General features: G+C 36.5%; 1 protein-coding gene across 2 annotated transcripts; it reads right to left on the bottom strand.

The window, feature by feature from the left end:
- Positions 1 to 5065: 5065 nt before the first annotated feature.
- creb1b (cAMP responsive element binding protein 1b) lies at positions 5066 to 18459 on the bottom strand. Of its 2 annotated transcripts, XM_079426710.1 has the most exons (9): positions 18290 to 18445; positions 15172 to 15206; positions 14313 to 14425; positions 14004 to 14150; positions 12781 to 12881; positions 12567 to 12706; positions 12177 to 12359; positions 11794 to 11947; positions 5066 to 7466 (listed from the first exon to the last, which is right to left on the bottom strand). In XM_079426710.1, the coding sequence occupies exons 3-9, from the start codon at positions 14415 to 14417 to the stop codon at positions 7322 to 7324; spliced, it is 975 nt and encodes a 324-aa protein (XP_079282836.1). In that variant the 5' UTR covers positions 14418 to 14425; positions 15172 to 15206; positions 18290 to 18445; the 3' UTR covers positions 5066 to 7321. The 2 variants fall into 2 exon arrangements, with proteins under 2 accessions (XP_079282836.1, XP_079282837.1); XM_079426711.1 differs by lacking the exon at positions 15172 to 15206 and having other exon boundaries at positions 18290 to 18459.
- Between the last annotated feature and the right edge of the window lie 586 nt (positions 18460 to 19045).

The following is a 19045-nucleotide window of genomic DNA, read 5'->3' as shown; positions in this document are numbered from 1 at the left end:
GACCCCAAATGACTTTTGCTCAATTTTTAAAAAATTTTCCCTTTGTCCAAATGGTATGAAACCTTCTACGGCTCTCAACACTTTCTAGATCTACAAAAAAAAAAAAAAAATTGGAATGATATCTGTTTTTATGTTAGCGTGACAAAATTTGTGACACTCGTGGGTTTCGGGGTCTCTGGAGACCCCGCAATCAAAATAGACAAAATTCATCATCAAAATCAGAAACAACGCAGAACACATCGACAGAAATGTCACAAATAAAGTGGCACACTTCCACCGCAAAAAACATCCACAATGCTAAATTATATTGCTCACAACACACACACACACACACACACACACACATAGAGGGACACATTTTTGAGACTATAAAAACTGTTCTCTTATCATTTTTAAAATAAAATCATCCAAAATGCAGTACCACCACAAAAATAAATTGGTGACACTGACACATTGAAAATGTGCACACTCACACACACACACACACACACACACACACACACATTTGTAAGGCTATAATTTGTCAAATAAAATCATCCAAAATGCAGAACCAACACAAATATAAAGTGGTGACACTGACACTGACAATGTGTACTCACACACTCTCTCACACACACACACACACACACACACACACACACACACACACACACACACACACACACACACTTATTGTTCCTCGTTGTTTGATTTCTTTTACTAAATTTGATCTTTTTACTGCTTTATTTGCTCACTTGTTATTGCTGTTCAGTTCATGTGTTCATATGTAATATAACTGTTCATTTTTGTTCTGTTACAGTTAGTAACTGAAATATTGATTAAAATTGTAGAATTATATTAAAAATAGATAATTGAAATAAATGATAAAATCTTAAGACTCCAACATTTCTCTTTGTAACATTTTGTTCAGGTTTGATTCTAATCATAATGTAACATTATTGAAAAACTGGGGGTTTTTCAGTACAAAAAATACTAAACTTTGACAAAAAATATTTTATTTTTGTTATAATTGTGATTTTATAATATTTAGATATGAGTCCAACTGAATCCAACTTGTGAAAAGATATCTTTCAGGTCTCTCAAATAGCAAATAGCATATAGTGGAGCTCTGTGGCCATCTAGTGGTTAAAGTGATATTTTTTTATTTTAAAACTGCAAACTGCAAAAAAATGGGTATAAATGTTGCATTAAATCATTTAAAATGATCCATGTTATCCCCATGAATGAAAGTTAGAAATCTGGGCCTTTTATAAAGTGAATTTTACATCAAATGCTGTTTTTTTGTAAATTTGTAATTTAAATAAATATTTATTTATAGAAATTTAAAAGATATCATAAATCCTCCAAAAACTGCACAAATGTTGAGTAAAAACATTAACAAAAAGAGTAAAATTACATTTGTAAAAAAAAATAACTATTATCTTGTTACAAAATTAAATGTTATTGTCTGGGGTCTCTGGAGACCCCAAAAAAAACTATAGGGTACAGAGATCTAAACCATCAGAGGGTTAAGAATAGGCTACTAGAAGTTTATTTATTTTTATTTTTTTATGTATTTTTTCTCTCGCTCTCTCTCTCTCTCTCTCTCTCTCTCTCACTCTCTCAGTTTAACAGTATTACAATGAAAGATGTCTTCCCTCAGGTAGATTGAATGTTTTCCTGCCTTGCTAAATGTTGGTCTCGTGATCAATAAGTTGCTTGCATTGGCCAAAACTGATTTGACAGAGTCAAAACACAACCTGCACCAGGTTGCCGTTAGCGTGAGTCCCGCACGCTGTGAAGCAGGAGCAGCCGGCAGAGGATTCCGCTTGGTCTTAAAGCCTTCATCAAACGGCTACTTCACAAAACAATGATTTGAGCAAAAAGAATGATTAAATATCAATTTAGAATTTGTTATTTATATGGTCTGGTGAAAATAACAATAAGGGCTGAATGAAAATAATAGATAAAAAGAGTGGGGCTGCCTGCTATGAGTGCAGGCACTCTAGGGACAGCATCCATATCAACCCAGTGGCATGACAACACCGCGGCCCTCGCAGCCAAAATAACAGACCGGCCCACCGGGAATCCTCCCGGTGCTCCCGATTAGCCAATCCGGGCCTGGGTTACAGATTACAAATTACCCTACTTAAAATGTAATAAGCAGTGTAACTTTTCAATTACTTTATTAAAGTAATGTAACTGATTACATTTGATTACCTTTTGAATAAATTACCTTTTTCGAAATCCTTCATCACTTGAATTAAGATTATATTTCAAATTTAAAGTAGACGTTGGATGCAAAATTCACTTTTACATGGTGTTTTGATAAATGCATCTACCCTATAATAAATCCACCCTACAATGATAAAAAATCCATTCACTCCTTTTTTTAATCCCCCAAAATCCTAAACCGTCTCAATTATCAAGCAGTTTTGATTTTATGAGCAGTAAGATGTCATATTGCTCAGGCCCCGCCCTCAACTGCTGAAGTACTGTCCAATAGTAGTATATTTTCACCCTCAGCCAGTTGTATGAAGTCCATAATTCTCTCCACGTTCCAGCATCTGTAGCGACAATGTCTTGTAAGCAATGCAGGTGTTTTGTGATGTAGAAGAACATAAGAATCTTAATTTTCTCCCGATATCAGAGCCACTGAGGACGCTGTGCATTAGTTTTGTTTTTAATGTGCCACCAAATACACCTAAATTTGTTTATATCTGCGCAAATTTTTACTCCAAACTGCTCTCTGAACAAGGGACAATTCAAGGCAGGTTTTGTTAAAAAGTTAAAACGCAAGGATCGATCAGTACCTATTGTACGTGATCCAGCTGCTCCTCCAGAAGAAGTAAAGGTCATTGCACACTGAGTCCGAAATTTTCGTATGCGTTTTTTCGTATTCGGAATCCTAAAAATTTGTCACGCGCAGAAACCATGCACACTGAGTCCGATGCGTATTAATTAATCTGTTGTGAAACTAGCCTACTAAATGGAGTCTGAGGATGATTTTGTTGTCCTCTCGCTTCTTAAAAAGAGAAAAAGAAAGGAAATATTGGATCCATCCAATACTAAAATATAAAGAGGACGAAGAGTTCCCCCTCCTTATTAAGTAGCAGCGGGATTATCACAGGCGATTCAAATGTCAGTGGCTCAGTTTGATGCTTTGATAGCAAAACTGTCAAAACACCTCTCAAAATGCTTGCTATGGATGCGAAAAAAACGGAATAAATCAAACCTTATCCAATTTTTTTTTTTAATGAAAGATGAAAATTTCGGAGGCAGTGTGTTAACGTGATTGACATAACGTGAGGTTGTATTTATTTTTCAACGTGCAAACATTTCGGACTCCGTGTGCAATGACCTTAAGTCTGACACTTTATATTTTTTATGATTATTTGCAAATCGCCTTTGCTCTTCCACAGAAGAGAGGGGCGGATGAGCAGTGCTCATTAGCATTTAAAGGGACATGCCGAAAATGAGCCGCTGTGAACAGAGCAAAGTAAAAAGGGAGTTGTTTTACACGACCACTGAGGAATTTTAACCAAAGTATGTTGCAGACCATTCACGAAGACCCTAAAGAATCATACCAACTTGTGGAAGACCAATGTCCCCATTAAAGCACAGCCAACACAAACTCAGACTCACTTTGAGATCATTCTGAGGGTAAATACATATTTCAAATCATAACAAGAAATATTTTATTAGCTATGATATTGTTTTTTGAATGAAATCTTTGCATGGCTATGACAGGAAACACTGGAATCCAACAATGCCTTAGAAAAAAACAGTTCATCTTCAAAAAATGATGCATAGCAATAGCTATACAGAAACCCATATAGGAAATAAAAGTTATCGAATAAGCATGTTCTAAACTCTTGAAATATTGGTGTTTCATATTTTAGAGCCATCACTGCAATTTATGAAAGAAATCAATTAAATCTGTATGTGGGAGTATCTAACCCCCAGATGTAACCCCCTTTGTATCCTTAACATTTTCACAAGTAACTAATTTAATTACACATTTTTTTCTCAGTAACTGATTACAATTACTTTTATTTTGTAATTAAATTACGTAATTCCGTTATATGTAACTAGTTACTCCCCAACGCTGTTTGCATGTAAGTTTCTGCTCACCAAGCCTGCATTTATTTGATCCAACGTATAGCAAAAACAATCAAATGTTAAACTCTTTTTACTGTTTAAAATTTTAAAATGTAATTTATTCCTGTGATTTCAAAGCTGAATTTTTAGCATCATGTCACATGATCCTTAAGAAATCATTCCAATATTCTGATTTGCTGCTCAAAAAACATTTATTATTATTATTATGTTGAAAACAGTGAAGTAGATTTTTTTTCAGGTTTCTTTGATGAATAGAAAGTTCAGAAAAATAGCATTTGTCTGAAATGGTTATCTTTCGTAACATTATAAATGTCTTTAAATTTATCAAAGGTGATGATAAAGCATCCTTGCTAAATAAAAGCATTAATTTCCATAACCCCCCCAATAAAAAAAAAAAAAATCCAAGCTTTTGAACGGTGTAGTGTATAATGTTACAAAGGTTTTATTTTTATTATTGTTATTTCAGATAAATGCTGATCTTTGGAAGCATTTTACAATTTTTTTTTTTTTTTTTTTTTTACTAATTATGCCTCTTGTTCGTCACTCCAATTGAATAATGACCTAATTATTGGAAATTTTAAATCCAATTTTGCGAAAAATAAATGTAAAATCTTGGAATGTTTCTATCAAATTAACATTCAATCAGACAAAAAACAGAGTAATCAAAGAGAAAAAATAGTTAATTATGCTTCAGACTCATTTGGGGGTCTAATTCAGCTTCCTACAAAATGTACTTTGAAACTATTTTTACTCAAGATATTGCTAGGAAATTTCGCAAAAAAGAAAAATGACAAGGAAATGGCAAGGAACACATTACATTAAACATGACATTTTAAAGTAGAAAGATTGAAGTAATACTTTCTTGTAAAACATATTCCAATATCCTGTTTTATTCAGCTTTGAAAAATCACTTGAGTATGGTGTTAAGCACATTACATTAGAGTAATTCCAACCACAACTCATAGTGCAGTATTAGTATTTTATTAAAGATTTACATTTGTGTACAAAAGGGAGGTGGGGGTACAACAACAAGTATAACAGTAATAGAGTGGAAAGCTTCTAAAAATGTAAGCCAAGTCACAGAGTATATACAATACACTTCTAAACTTTTGAAACACTATAAAATCCTATCAGTTCTGTACATAGTGTCCAAAAGGTGAAAGCTATCATACAAAAAAGTGCATGACGTATTTGTCCAAAATGAGTGGGATCAAACATTGCTTTAGATTGATTGGTCTTTTGTATGCATGACAAACACACATAGTCGCATATTTTGGAGTTCACTTTGGCCAGCATGGCAGTAGGTCAATCTCACTGCATAAGGGTACATACAAGAGGGGGGAAATGATGTCAGTTCAGAAAAATTATTAAAGATTCTATCACTGAAAACAGACAGAATTTGCATTTCTCTGAAAGCTGAGGTCAGTCTGTCCTTCGATGAGCCAATTCAGATTCTTGTGTCAGAAAATAATTGGTTTTGTGAGGGAAATCAGGTTGCATGTCAGCTTGCATAAGCAGTTAGACTGCAGATCTGGACCGTGAGCGCCTGCTGAGGAGAGATTGTTTCCCTAATTTGTCACGCCTGAATGCGTAAATGACACGTCAGGCAGACGGTTCAAAGTTTAGGAGTAGCAGCAGATGATGCACTTGCCAACAGATGACACAGGTACATTTCAGTACAGACTTGTTGTTGATGGCCATTTTTAATTCATAGTCTGCTGACATCTCTTTTAAAACTTTGTGTCCTCAGTGGAAAATATATGCAAAATGTCATACTTCAACCAAAATGTGAACCCCTTTTGCTTTTAAACAACTTTAAAAATCAGATAATTGACAGATTAAAAAAATAAACAATTATTCATCAAGAACTTTAAAAGCCTTAAACAGTTTGGGTCAACTGAGACAACTTTGTAAACAAAACACAACTTACGTTGATGAAGGCAAACTGGAACTTAACTTACCAACTGTTCAGTTGTTTCTTGAATTTTCAGAAGCACAACTGAATGTGAACAAAGTGAAAATGAAACCAAGATAAATCCATTTAACATCTTTTTTATATGAAATAGCTGCCAAAAATTCATATGCTATAATAGATAACATGTACTCTTTACTTATGTTATCACATTATCTAATACAAAGACACTGCCTCACAGTTAGTGTTGTAATGAAAAATTGACCATATAACAATATCAAAGCTAATGTAATATTTATAAAACATGCTTTTGTTTATAATGCCAGAGATAGAATGTTTTGGATTGTATTTCATCCAATTATAGCTCTATGATACACACGCATAACACAAAAGTGATCTGCCAAATATGATCAATATAAATGTGAAGAAATGTTGAACCTGAAAAAAATTTCAAAATCACTTCAGAGTAATTCCTGACATTGTAATGTGAATTTTGGTGTATATTTGACCAAATGTCTGCAATAAAATTACCTTTTTATATTGTGTTTGTGCAACTGTTGCAACTGCAAAGGCAGTATTTTATGAAATTAAATGATTTAGGTAAATTTTTTTGTCATCTAAAATGAGCAAAATGTCAAAATCAAAATATACATGGGCTATAATCTTGTTCTGTATACAATACACAATTTCTGTTTATAAATGGCATAGATTCTGTAAATCAGCTTTCATAATTTTATATAGTTTGTTCATATTTAAAGGTAAAAATGTCAACTTAAAACACAAGAGCACTATACACCAAATAAAAGTAACAGTCAGACACGTTAAACCTTTAAAATCTCAAGAGGGAATGATGCCAACTCCAAGACAAAATCTTTCTTGATGCCTACCATACTTTTGAAATGTCAGTTAAACTATTATTATTGTACATTATTTGTATCTCTTTTAAAAGTTATTGACGACTTGTACACCAGCACAATGGAAAAAAAGGTAAACACTTTCCCACAAACCCCTCCTCTGAGTTTCGGCTTGAGTCCAGAAGTAAAGATGGCTGAGAACATACTTGTGTGTTTATGTCCACAGTAAGGTTTTCAGCATTTTTTTGTCTTTAATGACATGATCCAATATGAGATTTGTGTTAGCCAGGGGACTTCTGTTCAGTTCTCTCACGTACCTGTGTGTTCATACAGGCAGTCTGCAGCAATTTAAAATATTAAAACATTTGGAAAACATGCGTCCATGTCTGGCTGACTCGTCCTTTAGTCTCTGTACACGTAAGTCTGCCAGAATGAAGGGAGAACGGGTGGTACATCACTCTGATTTGTGACAGTACAGGTCTTTGAGTGCTTTAAGTTCCTCGATGAGAGTTTTGTTCTGGTTCTCCAAAACGGCCACACGGTTCTCCAGACACTTGACATATTCCTTTTTCTTTCGACGGCATTCACGAGCAGCCTCTCTAAAGGGGGAAAATATATTTGAGATTTACTTAGTTTTGATTAATCTTTTTGGTCCAAAATGGGGTTGACAAAATATTTAGTCAAATACCAGAAATTTCATGATTCTCTGTTACAGCAAAAATACACTATGGAACATCCCTTTATTTAAAAGATAAATATTATACTGCACATGCTTTATTAAAAGATAAATGCTATTATATTAACAAACAAAATTAAACCAATTCAAATTACATGTACAGTGGGGCAAATAAGTATTTGATACACTGCCGATTTTTCAAGTTTTCCCACTTACAAAGAATGGAGAGAGCTGTAATTTTCATCGTAGGTACACCTCAACTGTGAGAGGCGGAATATATGTGTGTATATATATATATATATATATATATATATATATATATATAGATATAAAAATCCAGAAAATAACATTGTATGATTTTTAAATAATTAACTTCAATTTTATTGCATGAAATAAGTATTTGATCACCTACCAACCAGCAAGAATTCTGGCTCTCACAGACCTGTTAGTTTGTCTTTAAGAAGCCCTCCTATCCTCCACTCATTACCTGTATTAATTGCACCTGTTTGAACTTGTTACCTGTATAAAAGACACCTGTTCACACACTCAATCAATCAGACTCCAACCTCTCCACTATGGGCAAGACCAAAGAGCTGTCTAAGGACACTAGGGACAAAATTGTAGACCTGCACAAGGCTGGGATGGGCTACAGGACAATAAGCAAACCGCTTGGCGAGAAAGCAACAACTGTTGGCGCAATTATTAGAAAATGGAAGAAATTCAAGATGACTGTCAATCTCCCTCGGACTGGGGCTCCATGCAAGATCTCACCTCGTGGAGTATCAATGATCCTGAGAAAGTTGAGGGATCAGCCTAGAACTACACGGGAGGACCTGGTAAATGACCTGAAGAGAGCTGGGACCACAGTCTCAATGGTTACCATTAGTAACACACTACACCGTCAAGGATTAAAATCCGTGCGCAAGGTCCCCCTGCTCACGCCAGCACATGCCCAGGCCCTTCTGAAGTTTGCCAAAGACCATCTGGATGATCTAGAGGAGGCATGCGAGAAGGTCATGTGGTCAGACGAGACCAAAATAGAACTTTTTGGTATAAACTCCACTCACTGTGTTTGGAGGAAGAAGAAGGACGAGTACAATCCCAAGAACACCATCCCAACCATGAAGCATGGGGATGGAAACATCATGCTTTGGGGGTGCTTTTCTGCAAAGGGGACAGGACGACTGCACCGTATTGAGGGGAGGATGGATGGGGCCATGTATCGCGAGATTATGGGCAACAACCTCCTTCCCTCAGTAAGAGCGTTGAAGATGGGTTGTGGCTGAGTCTTCCAGCATGACAATGACCCCAAACACACAGCAAGGGCTACTAAGGAGTGGCTCCGTAAGAAGCATTTCAAGGTCCTGGAGTGGCCTAGCCAGTCTCCAGACCTGAACCCAATAGAAAATCTATGGAGGGAGCTGAAAATCCGTGTTACCCAGCGACAGCCCCAAAACCTGAAAGATCTGGAGAAGACCTGTATGGAGGAATGGGCTAAAATCCCTGCTGTAGTGTGTGCAAACCTGGTCAAGAACTACAGGAAACGTCTGACCTCTGTAATTGTAAACACCGGTTTCTGTACCAAATATTAAGTTCTATTTTATCAAATACTTATTTCATGCAATAAAATGGAAGTTAATTATTCAAAAATCATACAATGTGATTTTCTGGATTTTTTTTTTTATATTCTCTCACAGTTGAGGGGTACCTACGATGAAAATGACAGATCTCTCCATTCTTTGTAAGTGGGAAATCTTGAAAAAACGGCAGTGTATCAAAACTTATTTGCCCCACTGTATCCTTCAGATATTACATGTCCTTCATCTCTTTTTTTTTTGTATATTATCAACATAATGAAAAACAGCAGGTATTTTAAGATGCATTTACTATAAATTCTAATGCACAGATACTTTCCTGAGGATGGTACTCCCCTAGTTATGCTTGGAGACTTCAACATCGACCTAGATAAACCTCAGGCTTCAGACTTCCACACTTTGCTTGCCTCTTTTGATGTCAAGAGAGTGTTAACTATGGCTACTCACAAATCAGGCAACCAATTGGATCTTATCAATTCAATTGGACATGACACTGCTCCACTGATCACATGCTGGTTACTCCACTGCACACCTCGGACCACTTCCTCCTCACTCTTAACATGGTTCCTGACACAACACGTCGCAAATCAAAAAATCCTACTGACCTTAATGTATATCAGTCACTCCTCTCGTCCTTCTCTGCTAATGTCTTCACTGCTAAAAGGACATACTATCATAATAAAATTAACAATTCGTCTAACTCTTGCATGCTCTTTAAAACATTTTCTGAAGCCCTAAGACAAGATAAGCAAGAGCGGATTCCAAATCTTCCAATACTTATATTGCTGGATCTGTCCGCTGCTTTTGACGTGGTTAATTACCAGATCCTCCTGTCAACCCTATTAGCAAAGGGCATCTGAGGAACTGCACTCCAGTGGTTTGAGTCTTACCTCTCAGATAGGTCCTTCAAGATATCTTGGAGAGGTGAGATGCCCGAGTCGCAACCTATAACTACTGGGGTGCCTCAGGGCTCAGTTCTAAGACCACTTCTCTTCTCTGTCTATATGGCATCATTAGGTTCTGTCATTGGGAAACATGACTTTTCATATCACTGCTATGCTGATGACACTCAACTCTACCTCTCATTCCATCCTGATGATTCGAAGAAAGCTGCTCGCATCTCAGCTTGTCTAACAGATATTTCTTGCTGGATGAAAGACCATCACCTTCAACTCAACCTTGCCAAGACAGAACTGCTTGTGGTTCCAGCAAACCCATCATTTCATCACAATTTCACCATCCAGTTAGGCACATCAACCATAAACCTTGGAGTTGTGATTGATGAACAGCTGACTTTCTCAGACCACACTGCTAAAACTGCTCGGTCCTGCAGATTTGCTTTATTCAACATCAAGAAGATCAGGCCCTTTCTTTCGGTAAAAGTTGTGAATTCAAGTTCTTGTTCTGCCCAGGCTGGACTATTGCAATGCTCTCTTGGCAGGTCTTCCAGCCAGTTCTATCAAACTAACTCTAGCACTCTCTATTTTAATTCAATTCTTATAAAAAAAACAAACAAAAAAAAAACACCTTCCCCTTTTAGACTTGCACTTGCATTACTAACTGCTTGTTTTCTTAAAAAAAAAAACACTAACACTAGCCTCTCTATTCTTTTTGTATTCTATCTATTTCTTTTTTTTTATTATACAATTAACAAAAGCTAAAAAGGCCTCTAGCACTAGCTTGCTCTATTCTGTTTCTATTCTATAGGTTTTCTTTTTATTTATTATATAATTAAAATAACCCTTGCTACGTGCACTACATTAAGCTAACTGCGACTTGTTATTATTGAGCACTTGCGTATTATTGCTCTTTTGTTGATTTTGATTGCTTCCATTTTCCTCATTTGGAAGTCTCTTTGGATAAAAGTGTCTGCTATATGCTAAATATTTTTTGTCTCCGTTTTCACATCACACAGACTATATTTACTCTGCCTTGCATACATCTGTCAAATAGCTCTTAAGTATTGAAATTAGTCAGTAATCTGTGCATCTGATACAGTAAAAAGATATTGATACTGTTTATACTTCTGTTCAAAGGATAAGATTATAAGAAATCAATACTTCTATTCAGCAAGGACATATTAAATAGACTAAATCTAAGAGTAAAAACATTGATGTTTTAAAAAAAATAAAAAATAAATGCTGTTCTTTCAAACATTCTGTTCATCAAAGAATCCTGAAAAAAAATAATCACCATTTCTACAAAAAATATTAAGCAGCACAACTATTTTCAACATTGATAATATTAAGTGATCACTTCTTGATCACAAAATCAGCATATTTCAATGATTTCAGAAGGATCATGTGACATTGAAGAGAGGAGTGATGGCTGCTGAAAATGCATCTTTTCCATTACAGGAATCAATTACATTTTAAAATATAATCAAATCAAAAACATTATTTATTATTTTAAATTGTAACTGTAAAATTGTAATATTTCACAATATTCCTGTGTTTACTGTATTTTTTTAAATGCATCTTTGGTGAACATAAGACACTTCATTCAAAAGTGTAAAAATAAAAATATCAACAACCCCAAACTGTAATGTACATATACAGTATGAGATTATCAATAGGCTTAGAATGTATGACCATAAGTGATGCTTATTCATTATTCATAAGTTTGCTTTTACCAAAAACCTGTTTTGGTTTTTACCTGTTCTTCATGAGGCGGACCTCCCTCTTGCGCGTGACCTCTTCAGCACCTCCTTGGCTTGGCAGGGCCGGAGAGGATGCCATGACCACACCTGGAGCAATAGTGCTAGTTGGGGCAGTACGAATTTGATAGGCCTGAACATCTCCAGAAGCAGCTTTAGGATAGACAAAATGCATCCAACAAACAATTAATCAAAATTTTGACTTAAAGCATAGAATCATGATGGATACCTTTAACATGGTATAGCCCAGAGTAACATAGTAGGGCAAAAAGTTAAAAACAATATCAAAATGTATACTATTTACTAAGCAATTATCCTGGTTTGTATCCTTAAAACTGGATTACATCTTTGTAAAAAATCAGGACAAAATAGTTCAGCTCACCTTGTACAACCACTTGATTGCTAGGCACCAGTATCTGTTGACCGTCACTAGTCTGGGCATACTGCAGGATGGTGGTCCCCGGCTGGGCTGCTGCTGCATTGGTCATGGTTAGAGTCTGCAATCCCTGCACTCCATCTGTACCATTATTCGCAAGCTGAATGGCTCCACCCTGTGTAATGGCGACTGAAGGAGAAACAGCAATCAAGCGGTGGTCTGGTGGCAATTTGCCAAAAAAATGGTCTCTTTATTTGGTGACAAGCTATGCACATGGAACCAAATATGTTGGGAATTATGGTATAATGGTGCGCCAGACATTTTAAGCAGTGCTTATAAAGTGGGAGATGTAGGTCTGAACCCCAAAATATCTCAAAACGTCAGTCATGGACTTACTGTACTGGCCGCTGCTTGTCTGATATATTGGAGTTGGCACGGTCACTGTAGTGATGGCAGGCGCAGCGTCCTCCTCGGATTTCTCCTCTTCGATTCTCGGAACTCCTGGAGCGTCTGATGATAGGTCATTCAGGATTTTCCTGTAGATCACAGACAGCGGTTGACTTGAAAATGTCCTTATCGCATGCGAAACCATTGAAGACCATACACGTACCTATATGAGGGGCGTCTAGAAAGGATCTCTCTTCGTTTTTGAGAGTCGGTCACACTGTCCACTGACTCCTGTGAGTCCTCACTCTCCGCTACTGTGGAAATCTGATCAAAAGACAATTCTGTCATTTCACATAATTGCATGTTAAAGGGGTCATATGACTAAAAAGAACATTATTTTGTGTATTTGGTTTAAGGTTAAAACACATTATTTTCCACATACTGTACATTATTGTTGCTCCTCTGTGCCCCGCCTTTCTGAAAGGCATCGATTTTTACAAAGCTCATCGTTCTGAGAAGCGAAGTATGCTCTGATTTGCCAGCTATCTAGTGCGTTGTGATTGGCCGACTACTTCAAACGTGTGATATAATTGTTACGCCCCTTAGCATGTTGTGGTGCCGTGTCCTGGCACGACGAGACAAAAATAAAAAACCCATTATAAACGAGACATTTGTTGCATCCAGTGGGGACATAATTACTGATTATAATGACTTACTGTCTTTTTACGTGCTGCGTTGCATTGCTCCGCGTAAACATTACCATGTCTGCATTTGTGATCGGAGAAGCGACAAACAAGCTCTACTCTACACTGCTCAAAACTCACCTTTGAATCGTCAGTGGCAAATTATTTAAATAAGAAAACGTACTTACAGGCTCTGAGTCAGAAGTGCCAGACTGTCCTTGCAAAGTTTGAATTGCCCCACTTTATAGAAACAGCCTTTGTGCATAGCTGGCAGGCTACTTCCAGGTTCAAGAAACAGTCTTCCGTAAAATGCGCTGCACACACACTAATATTTGGGTTGTACTGTTCTGGAACAGTGTTGTAAACACAACCACTGATCTCTAGTTGTGTCCTCTTTTGAAAGCCCAAACAAAGTAGTTTCGCTTTCACAATGAAACGCAGCATCTTCAGGACATGGCGCCGGCAGCAGCAACAATACTACAGCGAGAATAATGAATGAATGAGCCGTTTTAGGAGGGCGTGATCAAGTCTAAACTTTTATAAAGAATATCTCTTTGGTTTTGAGACTTTAGTCTTTGCAACTTCAGGGATCTTATCTATGCACAAACAGCTTGTAACACTCCAAAGAGAAAGGAAAACTTGAAATCGCATCATATGACCCCTTTAAGAGAACCATGTGAGGTGAATGGAATACATAAAGAATTATATGCATCTTGTCACTTGATAATCAGTCTAGAGATACTGAAGTTTTAAGTTGTCTTACCTGGACAGTCTGCACCTGTGGAGACTGAATGACTGAAGGTTGAGCAGCTTGAATCACTCCGTGCACCTGCACTGTTTGACCATTGGGCAGCTGCACTAGGGTGACTGTGGGTGCTGTGGCACTAGCGTGTCCCACAGCCATTGTTACCTATCCAACATCACACACATATTCAAACACAGTCATACTGTCTCTAATGTCAGACTCTTGATTCAATGTTTTAGCTCTTCATGTTTCCAAATAAACAGACTACAATAAGCCCTGAATTCATTTGACGTGCTGTATAGTAAAAACAATTGATTGTGTTCCTACCTGTGCAAGAGTGGCGATTTGAGCCTGTGTGATCTGTTGGTTCTCAGTTTCAGAGACCGCAGTGTCTGCACCCTGCTGGGCATCGGCTCCCGACTCCATGGTCATTGAGTTAGCTGGTAAGAAACAGGGTAGAAATTACAAAATCTTGAATTTACATTTTTGCCACAGGTACAAAGAAACAATGTGCCATTATTTTGAAGTAGACAAAAACAATCGATATAGCAACCAAGTGCTGACAATATTTTTTTATTCACCATATTCCTATATCATGCCATCCCCACTGTAAAATCTAATTTAGGGTTCCATTTATATTTTATATGAGTTTCTTTCTTCTGCTGAACAAACACACACAAAATAAAAAAATAAAAATTGAAGAATGTTAGTTAATGGCCCACATTGTTCAAAATATATACTTCTGTGTTCAAGAGAAGAAAGAAACTCAGGTTTGGAACAAGTAAATGATGACCAATTTTGGGGTGAACTATCCCTTTAACAACCTAAAAGACCCTTAATTATAATAATACTTAATTATGTTGTCATTTGCTAGTTGCTGTGATTGTTTCATGTGAGCACTAAATTGTTGGAGAGGTATGAATTTTAAAATGATGATAAGCAGGTTTAAAATAATAATGATGATGATTATATTAATTTTAACAAACACTGCAATAATCTATACTAAAATAAGAAATTTGATTTCACGGTGACTTGAATTACATAAATGATTAACATACAACTTAAGTTAACTCCTGCTTATTAACACTTTCACAGTCTCAACCTGAAACTTTGGATGTGGCATTGAAGATGAACTGTATATACATATAAGAGGGAAACCCAGACAAAATTCTCAAGGCCAACTTACTCTGGTAAGCCTTCACGCTCTGCTACTGCAGAAATCTGATCAGACACAGAAAAGTCATTTTAACAGACAGTAACTTTGACATTTCTACTTTGAAACCATCCCTCATACTACTGAAGAGATACTGAGAGATGAACATCAGCAAACACTGTTGCTGGTATACAGTATCTAACAAAAATGAAGTAATGACATCAAACGTGACATTAAAGTGATAATTTACCAAAATGAAAATTCTGTCATCATTTACTCACCTTCAAGTTATTTTAAATCTGTATAAGTTTTACTTGATAATAAAAGATGGGTAGAATATGGGTAAGTAACGGTTGATGGTCCCCACTGACTCCCATAGTATGGGAGAAAAAAAAAAAAAAAAGCAAGTCACTGGGACACACAATTCTTCTGTGTTAATTCTTGAGGATGAGTGAATCACAATATCAAGTGCATGATTGTTGCAATGTAAACATCCTTTAATCTATTCCAGCTTAATATACAGAAGCAAATCTAAATGATTAGTAGGTTGATCCCCAATAAAGTATAAAGTCTGTGGCTCAGTTGCAAGTAATGTCAGATCATACAGAATTCCTTTCTTCGTTAAGTTTGCTATAAGCACAACTGCTTCATGGCATCCTGGTGCCATCACATTCATTGCAATGCTATAAGAATCACTGCATCCAAGCCAGTGGTATTGTAATACTACTTGGTATCATAATATAGTTTAGCTGGTAAAATATTGTAACATGATAAGGATATGAAAACCCAATCCAAACAAAGTTTAATATCCACTAAAATGTTTTGTCCAGTTTTATAAGACAAGCAAATGAAAAAGAAGCTCTAGACTTTCTTGGAAAGGGAAGCTAATTTTAGAATATACAAATATAGCCACACATTAGTTAAGTATGACTAAATCGTTCCTGTGCTGCAACTCTATATGGAGTTTTAATTTAATCATTTGACATTACGTCGGAAATAAGGGCGCAAATTTCCTGCACTCGAGACAAGCACAGTTATGAATCAATACAACGGCCGTTTGGTCTAAAAACTGAGACTGCAACACTGCATGTCCATTGATAAACGTTTTTCCCAGAAACCATTCTTGTCCAGGAAAGAAACTGCATCAAATATGTCTCATCTTCATTTAAAGTTGCTAAATTTAAGATACAGAAACAAACTGCTGAATATTTTTACGTTCAGGATACAGTGAACCTTTTCACAAACTGACCCTAACATACGCCTGCATAGGGCGATGCAATGCATTACAGTGCACAGTAAAAATTAATCAAAATCCCAGTGTGAATTTAAAAGAGTTTGTACGTTCTCATTAAATAAAGTACCAGTGTGTAACCCCAAGGTGCTCTGAACATTTTTATTTCTGCATTGGTCTACAATAACATCTTATATCAGAGTGTAAAATTACTAGTGCACTGGCCAGTGATAAAAAATTAAGTACTGCAATAAAGGTGTCATCATATAGCCTTTTTTATTGAAAGTGTATCACAATATGCTGTGAATGCAGTCCTGGCTTCCCTTGACTGTTCAGCATTTGTAGATTTTGGAGGGCCTGACCTCCAGGCCTCTTCCTCTGGAGAGGAACAGTTGGATTAATTTACCCCATATACAGCTAGCAAGGCTATAGGTTTTCATAAATGAACATGCGACTGGCTTCAGCCCTCTTGGATACAAATCCCACTCACACTGGAGGCTACAGCTTTCACAGTTGAGGAAAGAGGTGCATGCAATGTCCCACAATTGTTTATATAACATGCTTTTTTCAAATGTAACATCACAAATACTAACGCAACTTACAGACTCAATTACAAAAAAGAAAAAACAAAACCAAAAAAATATAAAATATAAAGGCTTTTTCAATATAAAACAGATGATTTTCAAAAACAGCTTAAACTTTTTTTTTTAAACACTTCCCTTATTTGCCATTGGCTGAACCAACAAACAGTCCCCTAAAATTGTGACATTAAACTCGGCTTTAAAAAAAAAAGAGAGAGCGAAAGAAACATCTTATACCAAACTAAACAATGCTAGTAAGATCATTAAAATATCATAATGTTTTGTGATAATATAATATGAATACATAATAATAAAATAAATATGAGAAATAACACAATACTTTATTACCATTAGTGGCTGTTTTTTAATTGTGTGTGAAACAATAAGGCCAATAAAGCACTTAAAAAAAGAAGAAGAAAAAGATAAGGAAGGGAGCCAGCGAGCTCCAGCATGGCAGAAAGCGTGAACTGATAGTAATGTGATCTCATGACGCTCAGAGTCTATCTGTGGTTTGATTGGTCATGGATAGTTCTCCCTCTACTTTTCAAATCCTATTTTCTGCCAGACAGATTATTATAGGAAGCATGTAGCTGTTGTGCATTTATATATCTTTACATCTAAAATTATAAGCGTGCATCCAAAAGACAGCCTAGTTATTCAGAAAAAAAGCTTATTTATTAAATTTTTTTGCATTGTAATGTCTTAAAATTCATAATCAAGTTGACTTGTATTTGAATACATCTGTGGAATTTAATATAAAAATATGCAATATAGTACTGCATTTATTAGTCATGTGCAATGTATAGAAGGTAAAAGGTTTTCTATATTGTGTATAAAAATGTATTTGCTTGAGGGTGTGCAATCACAGCTCTTAGAATAATATACAATGAAACAGTGTAATAATAACCCAATCCTAATGATCTGCAATCTAATCTGAGTGTCTCCCAATAAATCGCACAATGCATCAAGGACATCGGAGAAGATTAAATTATTCCTGAATGATATAAGAGTATTACACCCTGAATCCACCCAGCAACACACATTTTGTCTAGCAGCTAGCCAGTGTGTGAAAGGGGAAACCCCATATATACGATCTGCACAGATGCATTGAGAAACCCCGAGATATTGTGCATCCATATGTCCTTGCATTTTAAATGATCAGCCATGCATCGAGACTTCCCACCCTGGGTTTGTGTTGCTCTCCCGTTTGCCTCCCCTCCCTCTGCATGCAACAACTACAGCCGCCATGATCTCTTTGTTTCCAACGGGCCGAACCCAAACCAGACTCTTATGCCATTCGGGGCGAGCCCTTTCCCTCTGGACACTTGTCTCCTCTTACCGATACAGACTCCCTCCGTCACTCTCGAGCCCTCGGAGCTCCACTTTTATTCAGGCCGACACGTAAGAGACCGCGTCAGGCTACACCTCCGTCGCGTCACCGAGAACAACAACACAGAGAACGAGACGAAAATCCGATCATCAACCCCTCTGCACTGAGCGAGAGCTGCCGAGAGCGTGGCGGAAAAAGTCGAGTGGTGACGGAAATAGACGAAGAGCTGCCGAAGCTTAACGAAACAGTGCGAATACGACATATTTGAGTAGGACTTGTAAATGAATCTCGGAAAAAAGGTTGTTAAAACGAAACATTGTTCACCGTACATAAAACTACCGAATAAATATCAAAATATAAACGGTAGTTTTACAGCCTGGCTAAACTGGTGTTCAACTTGTTTCAGCTTGCCCGGCTGAACATTCCTTAAATTCCTTTAAAACCAGCCAAAAGACAGCTTGACCAGGCTTGGATCAGCTGGAACCACCAAACAAGCTTATACCTGGTGAAAATAATAGCTAAAACCAGCATATTTCATTAGAAAGCTATGCAATCCATCATATGCAAAATATTGCAAAACGTCATGTTCATCAATTAATATTTAATTCAACATAAATTATCAAGACAGAAAAGACAAAGCACCCCTATTATTAGCACTATGGTCGACTTCGGCTTTTCCATACGAATATGCATGGTTGGCAAACACAATGTCATTGTAGAAGAGGGAGAAGAATATTACAATATTCTTATTAAATGACAGAATGT

Source organism: Barbus barbus (genome assembly GCF_936440315.1).
Source record: "Barbus barbus genome assembly, chromosome: 10".
Lineage (NCBI taxonomy): Eukaryota > Metazoa > Chordata > Actinopteri > Cypriniformes > Cyprinidae > Barbus > Barbus barbus.
Note: the sequence above shows the minus strand (reverse complement) of the source record. Positions and strands in the feature narration are given on the sequence as shown.

Excerpts from the sequence above, each read along its gene's own strand:
- creb1b (XM_079426711.1), bottom strand. The coding sequence starts at position 14,417 with ATGACCATGGAGTCGGGAGCCGATGCCCAGCAGGGTGCAGACACTGCG. Across the intron at positions 12,707-12,780 it reads TCTAGACGCCCCTCATATAG|GAAAATCCTGAATGACCTAT; the intron begins GTACGTGTATGG and ends TGTGATCTACAG. Across the intron at positions 12,360-12,566 it reads GACAAGCAGCGGCCAGTACA|TCGCCATTACACAGGGTGGA; the intron begins GTAAGTCCATGA and ends TTTCTCCTTCAG.